This window comes from Siphateles boraxobius, unplaced genomic scaffold (genome assembly GCF_051911475.1).
Source record: "Siphateles boraxobius isolate OS27281-9 unplaced genomic scaffold, OSU_SipBor_1 22, whole genome shotgun sequence".
Classification (NCBI taxonomy): Eukaryota; Metazoa; Chordata; class Actinopteri; order Cypriniformes; family Leuciscidae; genus Siphateles; species Siphateles boraxobius.
The window spans coordinates 30301567-30327138 of NW_027508833.1; the positions used below are offsets into that span (position 1 = coordinate 30301567).

At 37.1% G+C, this 25572-nt stretch overlaps 1 protein-coding gene across 4 annotated transcripts in view; it reads left to right on the forward strand.

Annotated features, from left to right (window-relative positions):
* Window positions 1–469: 469 nt before the first annotated feature.
* The window catches only part of arhgef10 (Rho guanine nucleotide exchange factor (GEF) 10), a 51136-nt gene continuing 26033 nt past the window's right edge, over window positions 470–25572 (forward strand). Inside the window, exons 1-16 of one of the 4 annotated variants that reach the window (XM_077239545.1) lie at window positions 470–671; window positions 8203–8306; window positions 13608–13976; window positions 15374–15679; window positions 16819–16855; window positions 17066–17154; window positions 17421–17477; window positions 18039–18226; window positions 20959–21075; window positions 21817–21928; window positions 22043–22152; window positions 22840–22917; window positions 23075–23254; window positions 23583–23699; window positions 24499–24591; window positions 24878–25048. In XM_077239545.1, the coding sequence (XP_077095660.1) occupies window positions 8270–8306; window positions 13608–13976; window positions 15374–15679; window positions 16819–16855; window positions 17066–17154; window positions 17421–17477; window positions 18039–18226; window positions 20959–21075; window positions 21817–21928; window positions 22043–22152; window positions 22840–22917; window positions 23075–23254; window positions 23583–23699; window positions 24499–24591; window positions 24878–25048 (2061 nt within the window). In that variant the 5' untranslated portion in view covers window positions 470–671; window positions 8203–8269. Of the gene's footprint in view, window positions 672–6787; window positions 7081–8202; window positions 8307–13607; window positions 13977–15373; window positions 15680–16818; window positions 16856–17065; window positions 17155–17420; window positions 17478–18038; window positions 18227–20958; window positions 21076–21816; window positions 21929–22042; window positions 22153–22839; window positions 22918–23074; window positions 23255–23582; window positions 23700–24498; window positions 24592–24877; window positions 25049–25572 lie in introns of those variants that run through there. The other 3 variants (XM_077239546.1, XM_077239548.1, XM_077239549.1) reach the window with 3 other exon arrangements.

The following is a 25572-nucleotide window of genomic DNA, read 5'->3' on the forward strand; positions in this document are numbered from 1 at the left end:
AATGATTAAAACAATTGTGTGATTTCGAAAAGAGCAAGATAACCGAATAATATAGTAGTCCTATACTACTGAATTAAAAAACTCTGTGTGTTTTGTATTTAGAGTCGTTTTTAATAGCACAACCTACTTCAAAATAATCATGATATGATTATTAGCCTATTTCTTTCATTAGGCGCTAGGAAAAGAAGTAATTATGTGAAATGTGGTGATCCTGCATTTAATCTGTGTTTATTTCACCTATTTATTACAACACGCATTGTAAGATTTTTTCTCAGCAAATGCATTCATTTATTTATTCTAATTAATGTGTGAGTCTGGGTGTGAGTGAAGCAGAAGGTGCAGCGGAGCGGTTCAGTTCAAACGCATCACGTGACACACAAAAACGCGTGTGTCCATCCACACGGCCTAACGCAAGAAATTCGACTGACGTCTCTTGAAACCAATGAGAGACCGGGCAACAAAAGGCTCCACCAATGAGGACGGCGTGGAGGATGAAGACATGGAGTGGCTGGCTCCCGTTTGGGAAAAGCAGTGGAAAAGTTGCCTACTGTCGGTGTCTTTAAAAATGATACAGTGAATATTTATGAAGTTGACTCTTTTCTGCAACTAACCGGTGTTGCGCACCATACACGGGATTTAAACTTAATTTACTTCACAGATCCAGAACGATGGTGAGTAGCCTAGATAAAGCATGCGTGTGATATTTTCACACACTTCCACTGAAAGTCTGTTATGTGTGCAATAAGTTTGTCATTTGTAACGCGCGTATGTTCAGCGTGGTATTGATTTACCTTGGTGCAGATTTCACCCTGCAATGAAGCGTATTGTCTGAGCGCTGTCGCAGTGATAAGATCTTTTTAATAACATAAACCGAGATGATGTAGTGTTCAACATCTGCGCTTGATGGGGCGGCTGCGCTTTTCCTGTTGGATTCCGCTTTACGTGGCAAGTGACAACTCCGCACATTCATGTTAGATTTTATTAAAATCTATACAATTCAGTATTAGTAAACATCGAGCTTTCATAAGAACCGCCTGTTACATCGAGCAATCTAATCTAAAACGTGTTGTACATTGATGCATGTTCAAAGATGTCTTGGAAATATCAGTGAATTATAAAATTGTTATTTACAAGCCTGGAAAAGTGAGGGGGAAAAATCTTTCTAATGTGGTCTTGGATTCTTAATGATTAGGAAGCGTTCCAGTTAGTAAATAGTAATGGCTCGCTGTGGTGATTTAAAGGTGCACTCCATTTTCTTTAACTTATTAGAACTTTTGTCATACGAAGAAATAAAAAAAAATTAACCAAACTTTTGAGTAATGTGACTAATATGATTTACACTCATGTTTGATGAAGACTCCAATCATATCATTCTTCTAGAAAAAGTTGTTTTATTTTGAATGGAGGGGGTCCCCTCCTAAGTTGGTCCCCAAAATGTTGACAAAACACACAGTAACCCGTCCTGTCATGTAATTGACTGAATGTCAGAAATAATACTCCTATATTTACTTCATAGTGTCATTTGAACAGAATGAGTCCAAATGTCCAAACAAGACACATCCTGGACCGATGAAAGAATTTCAAACAAACCATATACAAATCTGTTAGAAACCAATGACATCTATTAGTATATGGATGTGTGCAGTAAAGAAGAAAATACAGATGAAATGAAACAATATTTAAAAAATATCGCCTCGGCGTTGATGCAAACCAGCAGCAGTAAGTACACACACAGATGCATCTACTGTACACTAATGGGTGCTGCTACTGAGATAAATTAGAACTTGTCAAATGTAGACAAAACTTACTGAGTGCATGGTACTTTCAAAGAAATAATTGGAAAAAATCTGGAAAAATTGTGTAAATGAATTGCTCAAAAACCCAGCTAGAATACTACAATCAATTTACTGTTCCAAAAATAACAATTAATACCACTATGCTTATCATAGCGTCCTTAGGTATGAAACCATAAAATCAGTTGACTACTCATTCTTGACATTTTTGGAAGTGTTCGTCCTTCAAAATATAGTCATTCTGTGATAGAGCTGAAGGATACACTCTTCTGCGTGCCTGTTGAAAAGAAGGTTGCCGAACAGTTCCCAAGTAAATGGCCTTTCTAAAGATCTGAGCTCTCATGCACACAGTGTCATTCAGTTACCTCCCATTAAACATGGATCAAATGTTTGGAAACATTTAAGGAATGCTCTTTTTAATTAGTCGAACTTTTCCACTTCCCCCCAGTTTTACGACATCATTTCCTTCCCTGGGAGCTGCAGTACTTTCAGGAATCCGAGGCCCTCTGGCCTTTTCCTAGATGAGTGTGTGTGATACGGGGGAAGAGCCCTTTCATGTGCGACTGCATTGTTTGGCTCCATGCTTGTCCGACTCACTTTGCATCAGAGCGCAGGAGAGGACAGGATTTGCTCAGATTGCAGGCAATTTGCTTAGCAAATAGCAACACCACTGGAGCACGGGGCTTCTCCTCCCACAGTGATCTGCTCCGTAAATAAAGACTGTGGATTACAAGCTTTGTTTTCAAGCTTGCTGAACATTGGTTCAATCCACATCCAAACGAACATTTGTTTGCAGCCAATCAACATTTCTTTGAGTTGTTTTCTAATATTGCTTACACATGTGCAGAGGTTGATATACAAGTGTGCTCTTAAGGAATGAATGGCATTAAATATCTGTGATTCAGTGTGAAGTGGCACGGCTTTCCTTCAGGAATCTGCAAGGAAATGGAATTTATGATGGCGGACCTGAAACAGTGGGAGAAGGAGACAGAAGTTAGATGAAAAAAACTCTTAGTTTGCTTCATACTCATTGCGTTGTTTTATTGTGCTAACAGAGACAGGGCAGATGGTGTTATTTTGGGTGATCTAACATTGTGGTCATGCAGTACACTTGGGATCCATGTTTGTTAATTGTTAGATCTCCCGTGTCTATCTATGAGTTTGTGTGTTCTGTGAAGGATTACTGAAATCCGCTGAGAATCCACAGAGATGCCAAACATGCCAGGAGTGATGCAGCTTCTCAAAGTTCATTCGGTTAAACACTATGGACTTGCCTTCTCTGAAACTTTCAAAGGGATAGTTCTCAAAAATAAAAGTTCTATCATCATTTACTCACTCTCATGTTATTCCAAACTTGTATGACTTTCTTTCTTTTGTGGATATTTTGAAGATATTTTGAAGATTAAAAAAAAAAAAAAATATATATATATATATATATATATATATATATATATATATATGACAGTCAGTGGAGCCCAAAACAGCCCTGAATTAAGAAACAGCCCCAGCCTTTAGAAAAGTTTCTTAGTTTTGTTGTTGTTGTTTTTTTGTCAATAGAATGAAAGTCTTTGGATGAACTATCCCTTTAAATTCTCACCTCCTCATCCTCTGTCTTTAATGTCTAACCCAGCAGGATTTATACTGGGCTTTTGTGTGTGTGTTCTCATTGGGTGTGTTTGCTTGAGGTCTCAGAGTTTGCTTTACAGGTCCATATTTAACACATTTCAACCTGGTTTATAGGAGAAAATGGATGGATGGCATGTGGCGTTTGCTCTTCCAGGTCATTATTTAGGCTAGTGGTTTGTAAAGTGTACTTTTGTCAGGAATTCTAACTGTGAATTAAACTTTTGACCTTGAACAGCAGTCTAGACATCTTTGCAGACTTAATGGTAAGACTTTAAGGCATTTATTGTGATAATGTGTTATGTGAGATGTTTACATACCATTAGCAGTCCTTCCTTAAAGTACACATGAAATGGAAATTCACCCTATTTTCTACATGCATGTTTTTGATCTTATTGTTTACAATTCATCCGTGTATGTTTCCTTTTTTTATTTATTTTTTGATCCCGTAATTTTTGTTTATTTATTTATTTTTGGCCTTTTTCCTTTATTGGATAGAAGCAATGGGAGGAGAGAGGGGAACAGGATTGGGAAAAGACCTCGAGTCGGGACTTAAACTCAGGTCGGCCGAAGCACCACAAGGCTCCAACAAGCCATAATAATATTTTTTTCTCAATAACTTCATAACTGGATCTTTCGGTGAAATGACAGACTTCTCTCTGCTCTGATTTTGATCTGTCTGTCCAATCAACAATTGATGGGTTGAACTACATCCCGCCCTACATTTTTTTTGATACTGCAGAAGTGGTTCGATTACACTAGCAAACTGAATTCCTACTCTCAGACATGTCTGAAGTGATACAGGAAGCAGCAGACTGGTAGAAGCCCTGAAGCCACATTTCAACAGCAGGTTTTTTTCCCTTGCCCAGCACAATTACACACCCTGAAGTCAAGCTCAAACTAAACATTGATCAGCTCATCATGGTCATTGCTGACACTCCCAACTCTCTGGATGTTTCATGCACATTGCACAAGCCCAGTAAACACAATTGATCTTCTTATGCGTTTTGTAAAAAAAAAAACATTTGATTTTCAGGGTAATATTTAAAGTAAAAATTAAGACAATTTAATATAATTAATTAATTAATTTTTAGACAAATAATTAATTAAAAATAATTAATTAATTTAGACAAATTAATATAATTGTAATTAAAATATCCTTATGATTCCTATAATGAACACGGTTTGAGTGTCTATATTTTCACACCAGTGGTGTGGTTGTGAGTTTGTTTAGTAGTGTGGTCTGCAAATTTGACTGTCTGTTGTGTCATCAGAACAGAGAAATAAAGCTTGAGACTGTCATGTAGTATTGAATTTATCTCCCATCGCAGCCTTTTCCTAAGCCACAGACTTCTGAAACTTGTCATTTAAAGCTCCCTCTTGTTAACTACCTGTCATTTAAGTGATATATTGTCATGGTGTCGTAATGCTCTAAAGGCAAATGTGCTTTGTTACAGTTGATCCATAAATTAGTGTTTCTGCACACACGGCTCTGATTTTTGTGTTGTTCTTCACAGGTGTGTTATTTCCAGCTTCACACATTCTGTCATAGCTCTGTTTCCTTTTGGTTGTGTGTGTCGTCCAGGTAAACCCTGTGTTGTGGGGCGTAATATCTGAAATTTTTTGACCTTGGAGAAATTGTTTGCTCCCTATGAGGAAAACAGCTTATAAATACTAAATGTTATTTTTTATTTAAAAATGCAGACCGTTTTCTGTGAGGGTTGTGTTTAGGGTTAGGGAATAGAATATACAGTTTGTACTGTATGAAAATAAATATGTTTATATATGTTTAAAACATGAAAACCCAGTTTGTGTGTGTCTGTGTGTGTTTGCTCTCTTCCCTCAAAATACAGTTGATCAAGAATTGTTTCACACGCATTTATGTAGTCATATTATGATTACGTTATATTATACTATACATTCCTATAGTTTTAATAAGAAGGCAATACAATTATAAACACTACAGTTCACTATTAAAAAAGCCCTACCTGTCACTATTAAAAAAAAAGTTCAATTAATTTTTTTTATTGTTTTTCCTTATTTAGATTTTTTTTTTTTTTCAAGAAGACATTCCCAAATGTCTATAAAGATAAGTTTAGTCATATAGAAGTATTTGACATCGAGGACACATTTTTTACACTACAGAGTAACACAGAGCTAACAAGTTAACAAGCAGAATAACAAGCAGAATAATTTTTTCTTGTCTGTCTGATTTTCCCACTCAAAGTTAGGCAGACATCTTATCTCTTTTCTTAGTTGTTATGGCATTTGGAGTCTGTGGGGTGAGAGAAAAAGATAAGCCTCAAAGAGTGTGTAGACTAAACAAGCAGTCACCATCCTGGCTTTTTTCCCCGCTCATTGACTGTGTCATGAGGATCTGCTGTTATAGTGCACAAGTTTTGGAAGTAAAAAATGTCATTCATCCTCTCCACTGAGAAAATGACTTTCATAACATTGATTACAATGAGTTCTGAGTTTAATTCAAGGTATATGCCACTGTATTTCTTTTAGTGTGTTTGTGTAATAACGATCGAAGTTGGTAGGTAAGAAGTCGTCTTTTATGCTCAAGGCAGCATACAGTAATATAAAAAATGTATGATTGCATAGCTGAATTTTCAGCATCATTACAGTCTTCAGTGTCACATGATTCTTCAGAAATCATTCTAATATGCTGATTTGCTCAAGAATAAGAATTCCTCTTAATATCAACGTTGAAATAGTTTTGCTTGTTTTTTGTGTGAAACTGTGGTACTTTTTTTCTCCATGCAGGATTCTTAGAGGAACAGAAAGTTAGGAAAAGTCTTTACTGTCATTTTTGGTCAATTAATCAAACTTCAATTAGATGCATTACAATATATTTAATATATACATGTTTGTTTACATAAATTTTCGTTTTTATTTCGTAATTGATTGGGGAAAAAATACTCCTGAATCCAATGGTGCTAAACAATTTGGGCTGTCACTTGTAGTTTTGCTGTCATTCAAAATGATATCAATGGCTGTCAGCAAAACAGATTTTCTTCTCGTCATGTTTGTTAGTGACTCGTGAGTCGTTACGTGTAGAAAGTACTGTGATTGAGAGAACAGCTTGCGTGTGTGTGCCAGGATCTTATTGTGTGTGAAGAGTTGTGCGTCAGTCAGTCCGCCTCGTCTCTCTCGCTGACCTTCAGTGTCGGACACATATGAGCCTCATGAGAAACTCCTCTATTCCACAGAATAACTTCACTGTTCCACTGACCCTCGTCTGAAAACAAAGCTGAGAGGAAAGCACTGTTGTGTGTGTGTGTGTGTGTGTGTGTGTGTGTGTGAGACAGAGAGAGAGAGAGAGAGAGAGAGAGAGAGAGAGAGAGCGAGCGAGAGCGCTCCCTGTCACATATTGTCCGGAGTCACTCATGTCTGTACATGTGCGTGCGTTTCCAGTTTGGATGTAATAAGTGGGCCAACAGTGACGAACTGCCACTCCAATGTCATGTAACACTTGATTACATATCTGACTTTGACATACAGTGTCGCTTGCTGACAGGGTGGGGAGAACGTTTTAGCCCACTATGTTCTGGTGGTGTAGTGCAAAATGAACAAACAGAGGCCAGATTCATTTCTCAGTGATTGTGTACTGAAGGTTTCTGGGAGATTATGAGAGTCATCAGGGTTGAATAGGACTGAGGTAAGTCAGAGCAGATGTGATGGCTTGGTGAATTGTGAGATTAAGATGATTTGCTCCGAGTTATCAGCACAGTTAAGATCAAATTCATTTAATAAAACTATTTAAATTTGGTAGGTATGCTAATTTTGTATTTATAAACTTAAAGCTGAGTTTTTGTTAACTTTGAAATTTAAAGCTGATGTGTCTGTAATTGTGCAAAAAATGAAAAAAAATTCCATTCTAGTTTCCCCAAACACTCTGCTTAGGGTTTAAGTAATTGTTTAGTAAAACAGATAGTCCCGCCCCCAACTGACACCATTGGTTGACCCATTGTTTCTGTGTCAGGATGAGTCTTTTATTGTTTATTTAAATGTTTGTAATTTTTTTAATTCAAATTTATTTTGATATTTTTGGGAGGCATAAAATGTCATGAAAGTAAAAGTGTCCTGATATCACAATGAAGAAAAAAGACTCTTTAAAAGAAGGAAATTATTAAAAAGAAAACCTTAAAATTGCAGTGAAATGGAAGTAAGGGCAGATATTTTCTTCCGTATTGTGACGTACATCCCAAGTGTAACAGATTATCGGTGTTACTTGGTTCAGTCTATCTCTTGTTAATTGGATTTTGATCTGGGCATTGCACTCAAAAACAAATACAAACTTACAGTCAGTTCACCCATCATTTTTGGGTGAACTATCTCTTTAAGAACAAATTCATGTGAATTAGGCAGAGAGTTTTCGTGAGAAGTTCAAATGTGCGTACAAATGCAAATAGTGTACGCAATTATTAGTGAATGATTCCCCGTTGACAATGTTTATATAAATTAAAATATTCAAAGAAATCATATGATCAACTTTTATGGTGCTTTTTCAGACCTTTTGGAGCTTGATGGCCCCTGATCATCACAATGAACTGCCATTGTATGCAAAGAGCTGCATAATGATTGTTTTAAAAATTTAACTTTTGTGTTCCTGGAAAATACAACATCATATAAGTTTGAAACAAACATGAGGAGGATGTGTAAATAATAGCATAATTGTAATTTTGGATGAGCTATTGCTTTAAGCTGTGAGGTCATTCTTGTGTGTGTTTGTGTGGGTGAACTCTGTCTCTGTGGCTAACCGCTGTCTCTGTTCCTGTAGGTTTGTTAGAGTTGGTGAAGGATCTCTCCCTGATCATCAGTGTGTTCTTCAGAAAAGCGTGTTCAGCATGGACGTGGAGGATTTCCCCCCTCCACCACCAGACCGTAAGCAGATCCGTCCTCTCACAGCTCTCAGCACACAGACTGTTTACTTTGACAAGAGGACAGTGTGTTTCTGGCACAAAAATGTGAATGCCAATTTTTGTCAAAGCCTCTAAAAGCAGCAGGGGTTTTACTGACGAGTATCATGGTCATATTCACTCTCACTGTGTCGAATGCACAGGAATATCATGCTTATAAGAGCCTGAAGGGTAGAGAGGAGAGGAGAAGAGAATGAACAGTGTAAACACATTCCATGGCTCAGCCACTAAGGAGCGTGTGGGTTGAAGAGCGGAGGAACGCCAGAACGAATGCAGGGGAGGTGAAAAAAGCAGCCAGAAAACAAAGGCTGTGTCTTGATGCAGAGAGAATGACAGAAGACTGGAATATTAGTTTAACTAATTAAAGAAGTGCTGTAATTAAAGGGATTGTTGAAAAATGATTGTCATTTGCTTCTGTATGTCTTCGTAAATACCTATTCACAACTTGTACACTATGATTCTATGAGGTAATTTTCGTTGTGCAATAGTCTACTCTACACACATTGGTGTGAGGAAGTTTGATTTTAAACTTTGAATTTAAATTATTTACATTTACTAAAAAAAGAAAATGAATAAATGAATTAACTAAATATGTATTCGGTCTTTAAAGACTTGTTTAAATGATAAAAAAATCTTATTTGCTTAATGCCGACAGTATATGAGAAAGTATGAGACCATTTATTTTCTCTATTTTTTTAAAGTTTTCTCTAATATTTTATAGGAAGAGAATGGAGGTCCTGTGCGTCTGCACTACGGCACTGGCATTCTCAGCGCTGTCTATCGATAAATTAAGAAAGCCAATATTTCCGTAAAATCTGATAGGCTTTATCTGTCTGCCGCTATTCAGTATAGCAGTTTAAAACCTTAAGCTCTTTAACCATAAAATGTTAATTTTTGTCAGCAGATCTTTTCCAAAACAGCAAATGAATAATCTGCATTGCAAGGAATGAGACCCATTGGAGTCGATAAGCTAATGTTAAAGTTTAAACTAAAACTGCACACATTCCACATTATTTTAAAGCTCTTACTGCATGAATATTCACCGTCAGTCATGTTTGCGAATATACGGAAACTCTCTCGTGCTTTATCTCTCTCTTACTCCATTCATTAACACTGAGAGCTGATAAAGCAACTTTCAAATCTCTCTGTTCATGCCTCAGTGATTCTTTCTCAAACTAGTGGGTTTTTTCCCATTACACAGTTAAAAGTCTAGTTCACCCAAAAATGAAAATTCTGTCATTAATTACTCGCCCTCATGTCTTTCCAGACTCGTAAGACCTTTGTTCATGTACAGAACACAAATGAAGATATTTATGATGAAATCCGAGAGCTTTCTGAGCGCTGCATAGACAGCAACGCAACGACCACTTTCAAGGCCCAGAAAGGTAGTAAAGACATTGTTAAAATAGTCCATGTGACTCCAGTGGTTCAATCTCGAGAATATGCAAAAACAAACAAAAATAACAACTCCATTGAAGAATTTCTTCTCTTCTGTGTCAGTCTCCTACGCTGTTTACGTTGTAACCAGAGTGCAGCGCTTCTGGGTTCTACGTCAGAATGCCGACGCCAATTGGCCGACGCTGTTCACATGAGCACCATAACACATGCGTGTGATGCTGACACAGGAGCTGGCCAATACAAAGTCTGTGTTCTGACGTAGAAACCGGAAGCGGTGCAGTGTTTACTGCGTCAACAGTGTAGGAGACTGATGAAAAGAAGAGAAGAAATTCTTCAATAAAGTTATTTTTGTTTGTTTTTCGCACACAAAAAGTATTCTCGTCGCTTCATAACATTAAGGTTAAACCACTGTAGTCACATGGACTATTTTAACGATGTCTTTAAAGTGCCTTGAAAGTGTCTGTTGAGTTGCTGTTTATGGAGGGCTCAGAAAGCTCTCAGATTCCATCAAAAATATCTTAATTTATGTTCCGAACAGGACCGAAGGTCTTTTGAGTTTGGAACGACATGAGGGTGAGTAATTAATGATAGAATTTTCATTTGGGGTGAACTATCCCTTTAAGTCCAAAAGAAGAAAACTAACTCATCTGAAGTCCCTCCCCCTTTCCTAAATTCTTAACCTTTCACCTTTCTTCTCAGGGATTTAAAAATGTGGCCTGCTCTGACCTGTACTCCCTCACCAGGCGCTCATCATCGTACTGTAATGAGTGATACTTGGGGGTCAGAGGTCATAGTTTTGATGCTGTTTTAACATGGAGTCAGATTGTTTCGTTGTAAATTGTTCATTCACGTTACTGAATGTCATGTTAATGGGTACATGGAGATTGTTTTTGTTTGCATGCCGACTGTCATGTGTAGCTGTAAGGCATGCAGGGACGGCGCTCCTACTAACTCACACTGAATGAAGATGACATCTCATCTGTCAACAAGTAACAGTGGTAAACCAAACTACTTTAAGATGGGTTCACACTGTAGTTTTTTTTGTCCTTTAAAATTGTTGCTTGTCAGATTGTACGATATGATTCCCGTGAGATCCTGAGTTGAAGCCAGTGTGCATTTTCACAACATTTTTTGTTTTTAGGATATTGTGTAGAATTAAACCAGATTAAACTTTTGTTTCTATCAGTGTCACATGATTGCTCAAAAATCATTCTAATATGCTGATTTGGTGCTCAAGAAACATTTAATATTATTATCAATGTTGAATTGATAATAATTGTTTTTTGTCTATGACATGACAATTTTTTTTCTCCAGAATTCTTTGATGAATAGAAAGTTCAATAGAACGACATTTATTTTAAATATATAAATATTTTGGTACATTATAAATGTCTTTAATGTCACTTTTGATCAATTTAATGTGTCATTGCTAAGTAAAAGTAATTTCTTAAAAAATGACTGACACCAGACTTTTGAATGGTAGTGTATACAACAATACAATGTTATAATGTAAAATGTAATACTTTAAACAACATAAATGTTGAAATGAAACTCCTTAGAGAGCCGAACAAGTTGAGATAACTCCTGAAATGACATTATAAAGAGCAATAACTAATGTAAAATAATGTTGTAAATTATTATACCCCCCACCCCACCCATGTTTTATTGCATTATGGAAAGAGAATGTATTCACAAATTGTGCTCCACAAAGTTTATCTCAGGAGATGGCAATAAAGCGAGACGTGTTCACCTGGCTTTAAGTGGCTTAGAATGAGAAATGCTTTGCTTCTGGAAGTCAGCGGAGGAAATTGGTCTGTCGGTTGTTTTTGGACTTTGCAGCCTGAAGTGGGAGGACGGCATGTTTTCACTATGTTTGGAATCTCTGCTATTCCAGTGAGCAAATTCTTACCAGCGTGCCATGGTGGATTTATCGACTTTAAGAGATAACTGTTTCCGTCAGCGGAAACATGGTTTCCTGGGCAGCGTTCCAGAGTCTTTCAGTTTTACCACTCCTCACATTATCCCTGTTAAAGGAAAAACAAACATTATTTAAGACTCCATGTAATGAATTTCAGTGGTTTAGAGATCTTACTGTCCGGATATAGTCTTGTTTTGTAAATAAATGGTAACAGGCTTAATTACTGTAGTGTAGTATAAATGGTCACTGTGTGTGCTTCAGCCCCGTGAGGGAGGCTGCGATTGGACGGGGGTCCGGAGCTGAATGGAGGAAAAGAACTCTCACATTACTCACATTTCTGAAGAGTGAGTCACTGGGTCAAGAGAATCCATGAACTGCCAAGTGTTTGCTTCATAATAGCCTCACCCCGTAAAGGACTCCCTCCCGGTCTCTTCTCTTATTCATCAGCCCTCCCTTCTTTCTACCTTGCACATCTTTCATCTATACTGTAAAGCTGCCAATGAGTTTCTGATGTAGGATCATTAAAGACAGAAGGAAAAAAACAACCTCAGTTTCCTTAAAGAGACCATTCACACAGAAATTAAAATTCAGCCATTTGCTCTGTTCCATGTCGTTCCAAACCTGTGACTTTTTTATCTTACACGAAAGGACAAGAATTATAGTGTTAACAATTAACTAAAATTAACTAAGTTTTAAAAGCTTAAAAGGGAACAGAAGTACTATGAAAGTATCCTAAAAGTAGTTAATTCAACTACCAAATCAATAGTTAATCAATAGAACAGACCATGATTTAATGGGATACTCCACCCAAAAATGAAAATTCTCTCATCATTTGATTACCCTCATGTCGTTCCAGATGTGTATGACTTTCTTTCTTTCTTTCTTCAGATGAACACAAACAAAGATTTTTTTTGGCTTCAACTTTGTGAGTCCATTTAATGCAAGCGTATGGGACCTCCAAAGACTAAGTCATTTTAAAATAAAGAAAGTAAATCATATAGGTTTGGAATGACATGAGGGTCCATTTTTTGATGAACTATCCCTTTAAATCAGGGCTGTCCAATCCTGCTCCTGGAGGGCCACTGTCCTGCAGAGTTCAGCTCCAACGCCATTTAAACACACCTGAATCAGATAATCAAGGTCTATAGACATACTAGACACACCAGGCAGGTGTTGGAGCTAAACTCTGCAGGACAGTAGCCCCCCAGGACCAAGTTTGGACACCCCTTCTTTAAATTTAGTGTTAGCATTTCCTTTTTTGTCATAGCCAGCCTGTAATGTACAAACCAAACCACATGAGTAAGACTTGTTTGATCATTGCATTTATATTTTACTTTTTTTTCTCTGTCTTTTGTCCTCTGCTCCCAGTAGACATGTTTTCTTTTTAGCACTTCAAAACTTTGGAAAATAAGCAGTGTGATGTTTTGACCCCATTTCCTTTTAGTTAAATGTGCTTCCTGTAGTCGGTTTTGGTGTTTGATTTTTTTCTTCTTCTTCTTCTTCTTCTTCTCTGTTCCCTTATTTTTCTATAACTTTATGCCATGTATAACTTTGACTTTGAGAGCCAGTTTGAGCAGAGGGTTCTTGTACATACCCTAAAATTAGAGTTTGCGTTTCTGTGAACCCTGGGTGGGCAAAGAGGAGGGTGGGAACAAACCCCAACCACAAAATACTCCATTCACAGACTTTCATGGGCCATTTCTAACTTATCATTTGTCTGTTTTAGTGGTGCTCTCCTAGTAGAAATGTGCAAAAGTACATATTTTCATTGGACGACAAGTTCAGAGTGTATAATATATTTTAGATAATAAAGTATTTCTATTACGAAATATTAAAAAAGAAATCATATATAATACACTAATAAAAACATGCATTGTTGTAAAATGTTTAAGAAACATTTTTTTTTTATATATATATATCTCATGTATCTGTCTCTCTGTCTCTCTCTAGTGTTGGATGACGTAGATGAAGGTGAGAGGTTTGAGTTTGACAGCAGTAGTGATGAAGCCCCCGAGGCGGATCGGCCACCCCCTGAGCCTGAGGGAATCTCCGTGCCTCCACCCTGCTCATCAGCAGCCAGTGACGCACCCGTGAATGGAACAAGTCCAAACCCAGAGAACTTACTCACAGCAGAGGCTGATCTGCCCCCTCCACCCCAGAACTGCCTCACTAATAACAGCCCTTTGGCTCATGAATCACAGGGTGATCTACCTCCTCCTCCCATAGAGCTCTGTCACAATGCAGCAGAAGGCCAGGACAGAGACCCTCCACCTACACTAGAGGGCGCTACAGGAACTGCTGCTTACAGAGAGCAGGACGGTGAGTGTACAGTGGATACTAAAATCAGGATTTTTAAATTAATTTATTTATTTAAAAGGGACAGTGCATATTAATGGACATCTTAGCTTTTCAGCAATGTAAATATGCCAGAATTAGTCCAAAGGCTATTTTACATCTGCAGTCCCCCGTCAGGTCATCACAGTACAAAGTAACACAGCTAAACATTGAAATTGAATACGATACAACACGATTTAAAAGACGCCACAATTTTCAACAACATATTATAAAAGACACCACAGTTAGCAGACAGGAATTATGTAATTTAAGGTGCTGTTTATGCAGTAAAGTGCCATTCTATGAAATAATGTTTAGTTTAATTTTGTTTGAGAGCTGGAGGGTGCTGCATCTAGTACGGCAGACACACACATATACACATACACAATAAAGTGCTATTCTATGTACATGAAGTACATTTTTATTGTTAAAGTGCTATTTAATGCAGTAAAGTGCTGAATCTGGTATGGTATACATACATATACTTAAACAATACAACCGTGAACAAACCCATACACATAAAATACAACAAAGTCTGTTAGTGGTCACAAAATTTTGATTTGTCTTGAGCCATTCTTTGAGTTGTTTCTTAAAGCTGGGGTAAGTCGAACATTCTCTCACCGCAGCCGGTAACTTGTTCCAGATCTCTGACCCCTTAATTGACAATACATATTGTCCAAATGTTGTACGTCTGTAAGGCACCATACAATCACCTCTCGTTTTTATCTAAAAAAAAAAAGTGATACGTTTTACCTCAGATACGCTTCAAAAAAGAACTAATTTTCCAGATAGCATATTTAACAATTTGCTTTAATAAGATAACAATTATTTAATTTTGGAAACAATTATTTTATTTTATCTTCCTCAAAATATTAAACAATATTTTTCTCACACAGTATAAATGGGTTTTCTTTACATGAAAATATGTTGTTTTTTTAATGAGAAGAGTTCCTCACAAGGCGATCAACATATTTGTCTGTCTGGAAAATTGAATCATCATAAAAAAAAGTATATTGTGTACAGTTATTGATTGCCCTCTACAATGATGTCTATGTGTATTACTGACTGGAAATCAAATCTACAGCCATTTGGGTGGCCGCCAATTGCATCAAATTGCTATTTGTTTTGTAAATGCTTGCACGGTTTCTGAGGTTACATCTGTATCTTTCTTTCCTTCAGTCTTTTTCTTTCTTTCTGACTGTTGATGTAGATATAATCTTGAGTTATTTATTTGTATCATGAATCCTTCCCACCTAAGATAATAGGACAAAGATAATTCACTAGAATAGCTGCTTAAAGTCTAAACAAACAACACGTGAGATTTCTATCTCCTGCTTTCCTTCAAACTTTCCTGACAGGTCCCTGTACTTTCTGATCAATAGAGAGCAGAGGTGCCGGTGTGGTTCCCACCTCTGTGTCCACCTCAAATCCCAAAGTCAGCCCCTACTCTGTGATTGACATCGCCCCTATCCATCAGCAGCTGCTGTCAGAGCAGAACGGCCCTCCCTCCTCTCCCCCAGCCAATGAGAGTGAAAGAGACATTCAGGATGTACCCAGTAGCCCGGGATTGCCCTCTGGGTATTCAGTGCCAGTGCCTTGTGGTTATGCAACGCCCTCAAATGTGCCGGTGATCCGACCAACCTACACAACCCCAGTTATCATCCGACACTTCTCTATGGATGAAGATGGTAAAAAGAGAGATTATTATCATCTGTTACCCTTTCATTTATTCTCTCTCCTGGTCTGGTTGGAATAGGGGTTCACTCACCATGCATATCCTCTCTCTTTTCACTTTCCGTCTTGTTTCATGCTCTCTGTCTCTTCTTTTTCTGAAGTTTTGCCATGAGGAAGTTGGGATAAATTTAGCTGTGGCTTTGGCTGTGATGAGGTTTCCTGTTTTTTCTCTAAAGTGGCCTGAATGTTAACTAAACTTCTACATGTGCGATCTCAAATTAAATGATGATGAATAAAGTAGTGCAGTGCCAAATGTGTATATATACAGTCCAACGTCACAAAGCTTGCTAGGTCCGTGAACCTCTATTATGATAAACGAACCTCAGTAGCATAATAAGCGAACAGTTGGAAAGCCATTCTCAAATGTATACATATTTAACAAAACCATTCTTGGCAGACATCATATTTAGTATCTGGTTTTGGAGACCGATTTTAAACTAGCAGCTTCGTTAAAGCAATGTAGTAGTGTATTTAGTTAAAGCAAAGTAATTGTATATTTTAGTGTTTCAAAAGTAGTGTATTTCAAAAAGTGGAAGTATGGACATTATGCAGTAAAAATGGTTAATAAATCTAAATCAAATCCTATATTTTATTGTTCTTCAGAGTAGCCACTCTTTGCTCATATTTACATTCTGGGTAGTTATATATATATATATATATATATATATATATATATATATAATTTTTTATTTTTTTTTATTTTTTTTATTACACACACTGTATATAATGTATATACAATATAGTGTGTGTGTGTGTGTGTGTTTGATTACAAATTTAAATTCATATTTATGCACAATTGATCATTATAATTCTAACCATTTAAGCTTTACTCTTTAGTTTTAAAGTTTTTAGAGTTATGAGAATATATTCAGGCAAGTGTGTCCAAACTGGTAGTGTAGGTAGAGATGAGAGGGATAAAAACAAGTATTGGCTTGAATTTTATAGGAGAGTCCCAGTGACGCATTACTATCCCCTTGTGGTATAATGTTTTTCAAGCTGTAAACTTGATCCGATTGGACCATTTTTGAGACACAGTTGAATGTTTATCTGTGCGTCTCTGTTAATACATACCCTGTTTTGATGTGTCCTGCAGTGACTGTGGTGGGAGCTGGAAATACTCCAGTGGACAGGTGAGTGAGACTGCTCAGATGCAGTGTAGTACTGCTTTACTTAGATGTCTGATGCCTATTACTGTCCTTATGCTGTATGAAACATCTCATATATGTACTACTTTTTTTCTGTATTTGTGTGTTGTTGTTGTTGTCAATACTGCAATGCAAACAAATATAGAAATTTGAAGGGAAGTTTGTGTATATACCAATTCCAAATGTTTTGTCCAGTGTTTTTAGTGAAGAGTGTCCAGTCATCAGAGAGGAAGATGCTCTTACTAAGTGGGTATCAGACCCAGCAAACACAGCCTGGATGGAGAGTAAGTACTTAGCATTTTGCTAGGCTGATAAAATGCTTGGATTTAGATTGTGAATGTATGAATGAACACTTGTTTGCCTTGTTCAGCTGTGTTTCCTGTTTCTGTAGAGAATCTTAGACATTTCCTTCCTTCTCTCTGAAGAACCGCTCAGCCTTTTTCAGTGGATTCATTGACGCATATTAATGCCCACTGCGCTGTTTTGGCTGGCTTGCACAAATGAAATAGTAAGCCATGTGTGTTTGTTTGCATATTTCTTGTTGTTTTAGGTCCAGATGAAGTGATTTATGATGATGTACCGGGAGAAAACTCTGGATCCACTACAGGTTTAGTATCTGGTCATTTTCTTTATCTTAACTTACTGTGTGATGCATTTGTTCATGTCTGTTAAGATATTTATTAATCAGCCAACAGCCAAAATGCAGTACATGTACAGCCTAATAGGTGTGTGTGTGTGTGTGTGTGTGTGTGTATATATATATATATATATATATATATATATATATATATATATATTACTGTAAGATAATAGTTTACTGATTTTATGTTCCTGGTACTCACTAAATGATATTACTTGTATACTATACGTTCATGTTGTGATTCCACACCACTTAGCATATACAGTTTTTGTATCTGTTTTGGCCTGCATATTCTTATTCAAATTCAGATTAGTTGATAGATCCAGAATTGTATCTGTAAATCCCCCACCCCTGCATACTGGCTATGGAAATGTGAGAGAAATGAAAACTGAGAGTAAAATTTGCCCTCTCAGCAATAAGACAGTGTCATGTGACTGACAGCTCTGCTGTTATGGCTGATGATGACAGTCATGAGTGAATGAATTTGGACTGTTTTTTTGTAAAATGTGAAAACTGTTTGCATGTTAGACCCAGATGAGATGATCTATGATGATGTTGAGTTCGGGGAGGAGGGCGGCAGCAGCTCGCTGGACAACGGCTGGAGCTCCAGTGAGTTTGAGAGCTATGAGGAAGCCAGTGACACAGAGAACGGACATGGAGAGAACGGTCTCCCAGATGCCTTCGTCAGGGGCCGTGCACCCAGCAAGAAAACGCATGTGTGTATTTACACTACTACTGTCTCACTCTCATTCTTTCTCTCTTCTTCTTTTTTTCTCTGTTGTATAAAATGCAGCTGATTCGTGAACATTGTGTCAGTGTAGTCAGATCTGATGTCTGGATCATTGTTTTTTTTTAACATTTGCCCACACTAATATTTAAAAACAATGAGAAAAGTATTTAATCTGCCCATAATGCTTTTGGTTTTGTTTGTATGTGTAGGCGCTGATTTTATAGATGTGGTTTATTTGAGTGAGTGTGTGTGTGTATGTGTTTATTTCAAAGTCTGGCCAGGGAATTGGTTTATTTTTGAACTGGCAGAACAAATTTAGAGTCAGATCATTTAAAACCTTTTTTGAGAGAGGGATTTGTAAGAGTGTGTGCGTGTGTGTAAGGTCTAAGATTCATTGTTAGGAAGCGCCCAGATTTTAATATTTATAATCGTATGAAATATTTATGAATCATATGTCTGACATGCCATGGTTTGCAACCAACAATAGTTTGGTCTTATTTCACAATTTTATACTTAATATTTCTTAAAATGAATGCTCTGTCAGTTCGATTAATAGTTAATAATTTAAGCTAACAAAAGTTTTTGATTCTATAATATATATGTGTGTGTGTACACCTATTTATGTTTGCAAATGTGTGTGTGTATATGTATACATATATATACTGTATATATATATATATATATATATATATACATACATACATACAGGTCCTTCTCAAAAAATTAGCATATTGTGATAAAGTTCATTATTTTCCATAATGTAATGATAAAAATTAAACTTTCATATATATTAGATTCATTGCACACCAACTTAAATATTTCAGGTCTTTTATTGTTTTAATACTGATGATTTTGGCATACAGCTCATGAAAACCCAAAATTCCTATCTCAAAAAATTAGCATATCATGAAAAGGTTCTCTAAACGAGCTATTAACCTGATCATCTGAATCAACTAATTAACTCTAAACACCTGCAAAAGATTCCTGAGGCTTTTAAAAACTCCCAGCCTGTTTCATTACTCAAAACCGCAATCATGGGTAAGACTGCCGACCTGACTGCTGTCCAGAAGGCCATCATTGACACCCTCAAGCAAGAGGGTAAGACACAGAAAGAAAATGCGGCGTGGAATGGAGGCAATCAGCCTGTGGAACTGCTGAGGTGTTATTGAGGCCCAGGATGCTTCGATAGCGGCCTTAAGATCATCCAGAGTGTTGTGTCTTGCGTCTCTCAACTTTCTCTTCACAATATCTCACAGATTCTCTATGGGGTTCAGGTCAGGAGAGTTGGCAGGCCAATTGAGCACAGTAATACCATGGTCAGTAAACCATTTACCAGTGGTTTTGGCACTGTGAGTAGGTGGCAGGTCGTGCTGAAAAATGAAATCTTCATCTCCATAAAGCTTTTCAGCAGATGGAAGCATGAAGTGCTCCAAAATCTCCTGATAGCTAGCTGCATTGACCCTGCCCTTGATAAAACACAGTGTACCAACACCAGCAGCTAACATGGCACCCCAGACCATCACTGACTGTGGGTACTCCAGTGCTGCTTATCTGTAGCCCAGGTCAGGCACTTCTGCCGCTGTTTCTGGTTCAAAAGTGGCTTGACCTGGGGAATGCGGCACCTGTAGCCCATTTCCTGCTCACGCCTGTGCACGGTGGCTCTGGATGTTTCTACTCCAGACTCAGTCCACTGCTTCCGCAGGTCCCCCAAGGTCTGGAATCGGTCCTTCTCCACAATCTTCCTCAGGGTCCGGTCACCTCTTCTCGTTGTGCAGCGTTTTTTGCCACACTTTTTCCTTCCCACAGACTTCCCACTGAGGTGCCTTGATACAGCACTCTGGGAACAGCCTTTTTGTTCAGAAATTTCTTTCTGTGTCTTACCCTCTTGCTTGAGGGTGTCAATGATGGCCTTCTGGACAGCAGTCAGGTCGGCAGTCTTACCCATGATTGCGGCTTTGAGTAATGAAACAGGCTGGGAGTTTTTAAAAGCCTCTTTTGCAGGTGTTTAGAGTTAATTAGTTGATTCAGATGATTAGGTTAATAGCTCGTTTAGAGACCCTTTTCATGATATGCTTATTTTTTGAGATAGGAATTTTGGGTTTTCATGAGCTGTATGCCAAAATCATCAGTATTAAAACAATAAAAGACCTGAAATATTTCAGTTGGTGTGCAATGAATCTAAAATATATGAAAGTTTAATTTTTATCATTACATTATGGAAAATAATGAACTTTATCACAATATGCTAATTTTTTGAGAAGGACCTGTGTATATATATATATATATAGCATGTGTGTATATGTACATACACAGACAAGCATGCACACACAAATATATAATATATATACGTGATGCTATTAATCAGGATTAATCGATTTGAAAGCACTACTTAAAATACATAGTTTTTTTAACATTTATTTCAGAATTACTTTGATTATTTTTATGTTTATTTATTTATTTTATTTGTTTGTTTATGGTAGTGTTTTTAATAGTATTTTAATGTTGGTCATTGCCCATAACAGGAGGGGGGGAATCATAATAGAAATAATTGTCATATTATTATTGAAATATTATGGATGTGCAAGTGCACCCCTGTTATTTTGTGTGGTAAACAACAGCATGCCACATAGACATTAAGAATATTAACGGAGTGAGTTTCTAAATAAGACAAGGGAATGATAGAGCTATGCAGTAATTCGTTCTCTGCCCCCTGTTCAGCTGTCTGAAGATCTGACGCGTTTGAAAGAGCACTATGAGAGAAAGATGCGAGATCTCATGGCAAACACAGTGGGAACAGTAGAGCTACAGCAGCTCAAACACAAACACGAGCAGAAGGTAAAAGAACAAGAGCGTGTATGTTAGCCTGACGTCTCTAGAGGTGCTCTTTCTTCTGTGCTATTGCTGGTGGTGGGCTTCTTCTGACCTCCGTCATCCCCACTAAACATCTGTTTGCATCTCCATAGATATAGCTGTTGTCATCTGTGAAGAGTGAATGTTGTACACATTTTGACCTCATTCATCCTCACTTCATGTGTGGCTTCGCATTTCATTCTGTGTTTAAAATTGTTGGTGTATGATTTTTTCCCCCCTCAGTGACTGCCACCGCAGGGTACAGCATTTATTAAATATTTGAATAAAGGGACTTTGAATCAGAAAAACCTGTTGAGTTCTGCATGCACAGATTTGCAGTTGTGGAGCTGCAGTTGTTGTTTCTCTTATTTATCCATCAGACTTCATGTTCCCTCATCTCTCATTTTACCCATGTGGTGTCTGTGTCGATCTTTTCATTGTATGTTCATTCACAACATAATTTAGTTAGGATGCATGTTTTTTTGTTGTTTTTTGAGATCCTATGTTCAAGTTGGATAGTTCTTCTTCATGGTGATGGGTTCATCTTGTTAATTCCTATCAAATTGATATGAAATCTCAGGGGTGAATTCACTAAAGAGTTACTCCGCTTTAGTGTCCGGGTTTCCTACACGAAACCACCATCTTATTCAATAAACATTACACTGTGTACATTTTTCTGCACAGATTTTGTGAGCTCACTCCTGAATGATGTTGCATGTGCTACAGATGCAGCGGCTTGTAAAAGCAGCTAAAGATGGAACTAAAGATGGTCTGCAAAAAACCAAAGCCGCGGTGAGAAAGGGACGATCTTTCATCCGCACCAGATCTCTCTGTTATGGTAAGAGCACAAATAGTACAACCTCCAATGTAATGAATTCACTGAGGATTGTCATCTTGATTAATATGCCTCTTCTGTTTAATTTATTTAATGAATCCATCATTCTTTCCTCAGAGAAGAAACCCGGCTGTTTTGATGAAGAGTCAGATCTGTTCATCGAGGTGGAGTGTTTTAATGTTGACCCAGTGCTAAGACCCGCACCTGATGGGCTTTCTCAACACCAGGTACTTTTTACCTTAACTTAAAAGTGTTTTGCGTGTGTGTGTGCGTGTTCCTGTGTGTCTGTGTGTGTGATACTACGTACACAAAAGTTTGGTGTCAGTAAGGATTTAATTTACTATTAATACTTTTTATTCAACAAGGATGCATTCAATTGATCAGAAGTGACAGTAACGACTTTTACATTATTATAAAAGATTTCCGTTTCAAATAAATGCCATTCTTTCTATTTTTTCAGATAATCCTGAACAAAATATCACATTTCACATTTCCACAGAAATATTAAGCTGCACTGTTTTCAACATTGATAATATTAAGAAATGTTTCTTAAGCACCAAATCAGCATATTGGAGTAATGGCTGCTAAAAATTTGGCTTTTCCATCACAGGAATAAATTACATTTTAAAATGTATTAAAACAGAAAACACCTATTTTAGATTGTAATAACATTTCAAAATAGTATTTTTGCTCAAATAAATGCAGATTCTTTGCAAAACATTAAAGACATCTTACAGACCCTATCAGTAGTGAATGAAATAATCCTTTTGCTTAAAACGTGTTTGTGCAATATTTCTTTTTTTTTAAAAAGCTATTAGGTTTTAATGTTTTGTTATTTAATTTGCAGACGTTCATACATTTTCTGAGTGTGACAGAAGTGCCCTTATATATTGTTTTTGTGTGTGCATGAACAGGTGATGAGGAGATTCATTCTGGAGATGATTCTAGAGAGTGAGAAGAACTATCTGGAAGCTCTGAAGAGAATTTTAGAGGTTTACTATTTTTGTCTGTTTTACCTGTGCTGGTTTACATTGTAGTGGAGAATTTGTTTTTAAATGCATTATAATTTAAAACCTTTTGTCATTTGACTGTCTGCCCATATTCATCATCCAATAATGTACATTTATTTTTTGTCTTTGCACATAACAGCAATATGAAAAACCACTGGCAGAGATTGAGCCTCGGTTACTGAGCGACCGCAAGCTTAAGGTGGTGTTTTATCGGATTCGGGAGATCTTGCAGTGCCATGCCCTGTTCCAGATGGCGCTGGCCAGTCGTGTGTCTGACTGGGATGAGCTGGAGATGATCGGAGATGTGTTTGTAGCGTCGGTGAGAAATCTGATTATATGATTTAATTGGTTTGTTGTGGGAGGACATACACAGCACTGATCATCTTGAAAATTCTATAACTTTGTTTTTTTTTTTAGTTTAAGAGTTTTAATACGTCTATTATTAAGCAAAAAAAACAACTGCATGAACATCATGCCTCTAAAGTCTTGAATTATGTTTTTTACATGTACAAACCTTCTCCATCTTTAACCATCTGCTGTGAGGTTATGTGTGTAAAAACCTATAGTTCATGAGAGAAATTATCCCATTAAAAAGTATCATGGTTTCCACTCTTATCTTTGTGCCGTCACCTCTGTCTATTCTGCAGTTTTCCAAGTCTATGGTGTTGGACGCTTACAGTGAGTATGTGAATAACTTCAGCTTGGCGATGGGAGTGGTGCGGAAGGCGTGTGCATCTAAGCCCTGTTTCCTCGACTTCCTCAAGGTTAGACATCCCTAAAGAGTCCAGATTGTTCCTGTGGTGCAGTAGTTACTTGTCAAACAGTTTTGCACTTTTCTGTAATGTAAATCACAATAATAAGTCTTAAACCTTATTTAGACGATGATCTAAATCCTAAAACAGGCAGAATTAAAATAAAAATCCAATATCAGCCAAATATGGTGGCAAAATATGATGATGATCAATGGTGAATTTACACATTCAGGTCAAATGCTCATCAAAAGTGGGTCCCGGCAGTGTATGACTGGATTGCAAAAATAATAATTACTCAGTGTGAATGTAATATTGTTCCTTTAAACAATAATCAGTGTGATCAAAATGTAAAAATTTGACAAGGATGCATTAAATTGATCAGAAGTGATATTAAAGGCATTAACATTGTTACAAAAAATGTAATAAAGAACTTTTAATTCATCAAAGAATCCTGAAAAAATGCTTTACGTTTCCCACAAATATATTAAGCAGCACAAGTGTTTTCACAATTGATAATAATAAGAAATGTTACTTCGGCAACAAATAAAGCATATTATAATGATTTCTGAAGGATCATGTGACTGAAGACTGGAGTAATGACGATGAAAATTCAGCTTTGCATCACAGGAATAAATTACATTTTGAAATGCATTCAAATAGAAAAGCAGTTATTTTAATTAATAACAAGAATAAGAATAATTCACAATATTTCTAAATTAAAGCTTTTACTGTATTTTTGATCAAATATGTGCAGCTTTGGTGAGCAGAAGAAGCTCCAAGATTATTCATGTTGTTTATGTTATGTTCACAGCACCGTCAGGAGACTAACAAAGACCATCTGACCCTCTATGGACTGATGATGAAGCCTATTCAACGGTTCCCTCAGTTTATACTGCTGCTGCAAGTGCGTCTTACCTCACACGCTCTTTCAGTACTGTTAATATTGAGAAAATACATGTGCTCCAGAACACTCGTTGCAAAAAAATGTCTTAACATCTCCTGAAGAGGGCGCCTCTTTCTTTCTCATCCACATCACATCAGTCACTTACATGTAGTTCATGATCTCGAATAAAAGGCAAAAGTTTAATTGACAATTAGGTTTTCATTAACGATTATGTTTTCATTCTCTCCATTTTTCTTTTGTTGTAATTTTCACAGGCTACTATAACATTTTCTGCGTCTCTTTGTAGGACATGTTAAAAAACACACCAGTGGGCCATCCCGATCGTCTTCCGCTTCAGATGGCTCTCACTGAACTGGAAACGCTTGCCGAAAAATTAAACGAGAGGAAAAGAGAGGCCGACCAGCGCTGTGAGATCAGACACATTGCTAAGGCTATGAATGAACATTACCTCAATAAGGTACTGCAGCCCCTCTGCTGATTGATCACAGTTGTACACCTCAAACCCGTTGTATGAACGTGTGGGTGCTTAGTCAAATGTGTCATGTGACATTTGGAATTTCACACAGCGCAGTTAAACCAAGAATGTGTCTGAGCCCTGCTGTCACTGATATGAAGTCAGTACTGAGCCAAAACTGTAAACAGAACCAGCTTGAACAGTCCACACCATCTGGGGCTCTGATATATTTTGCTTAACTTTGCACTCTTTGACTGCTTGCTCTTTCTTGTGGATGGATAGGTGTTTTTTTATTCTCTAAATATACTTACAGTATATTTAATTTCCATCTAACATAAGGTATGAAACGCATTTTGGATTTTAGATTGACAAAATGGCATCCAATGATTTTTGTTAAACTGTAGTACACCCACGAGGAGCACATACATGACACATGCTCTCCTAAAGCTAGTAAAGGCTTTAATAAACTATTAACCACCAGCTTCAAGAACCAACACTGGAGTAAAACAAAAAGATATGTCATATAC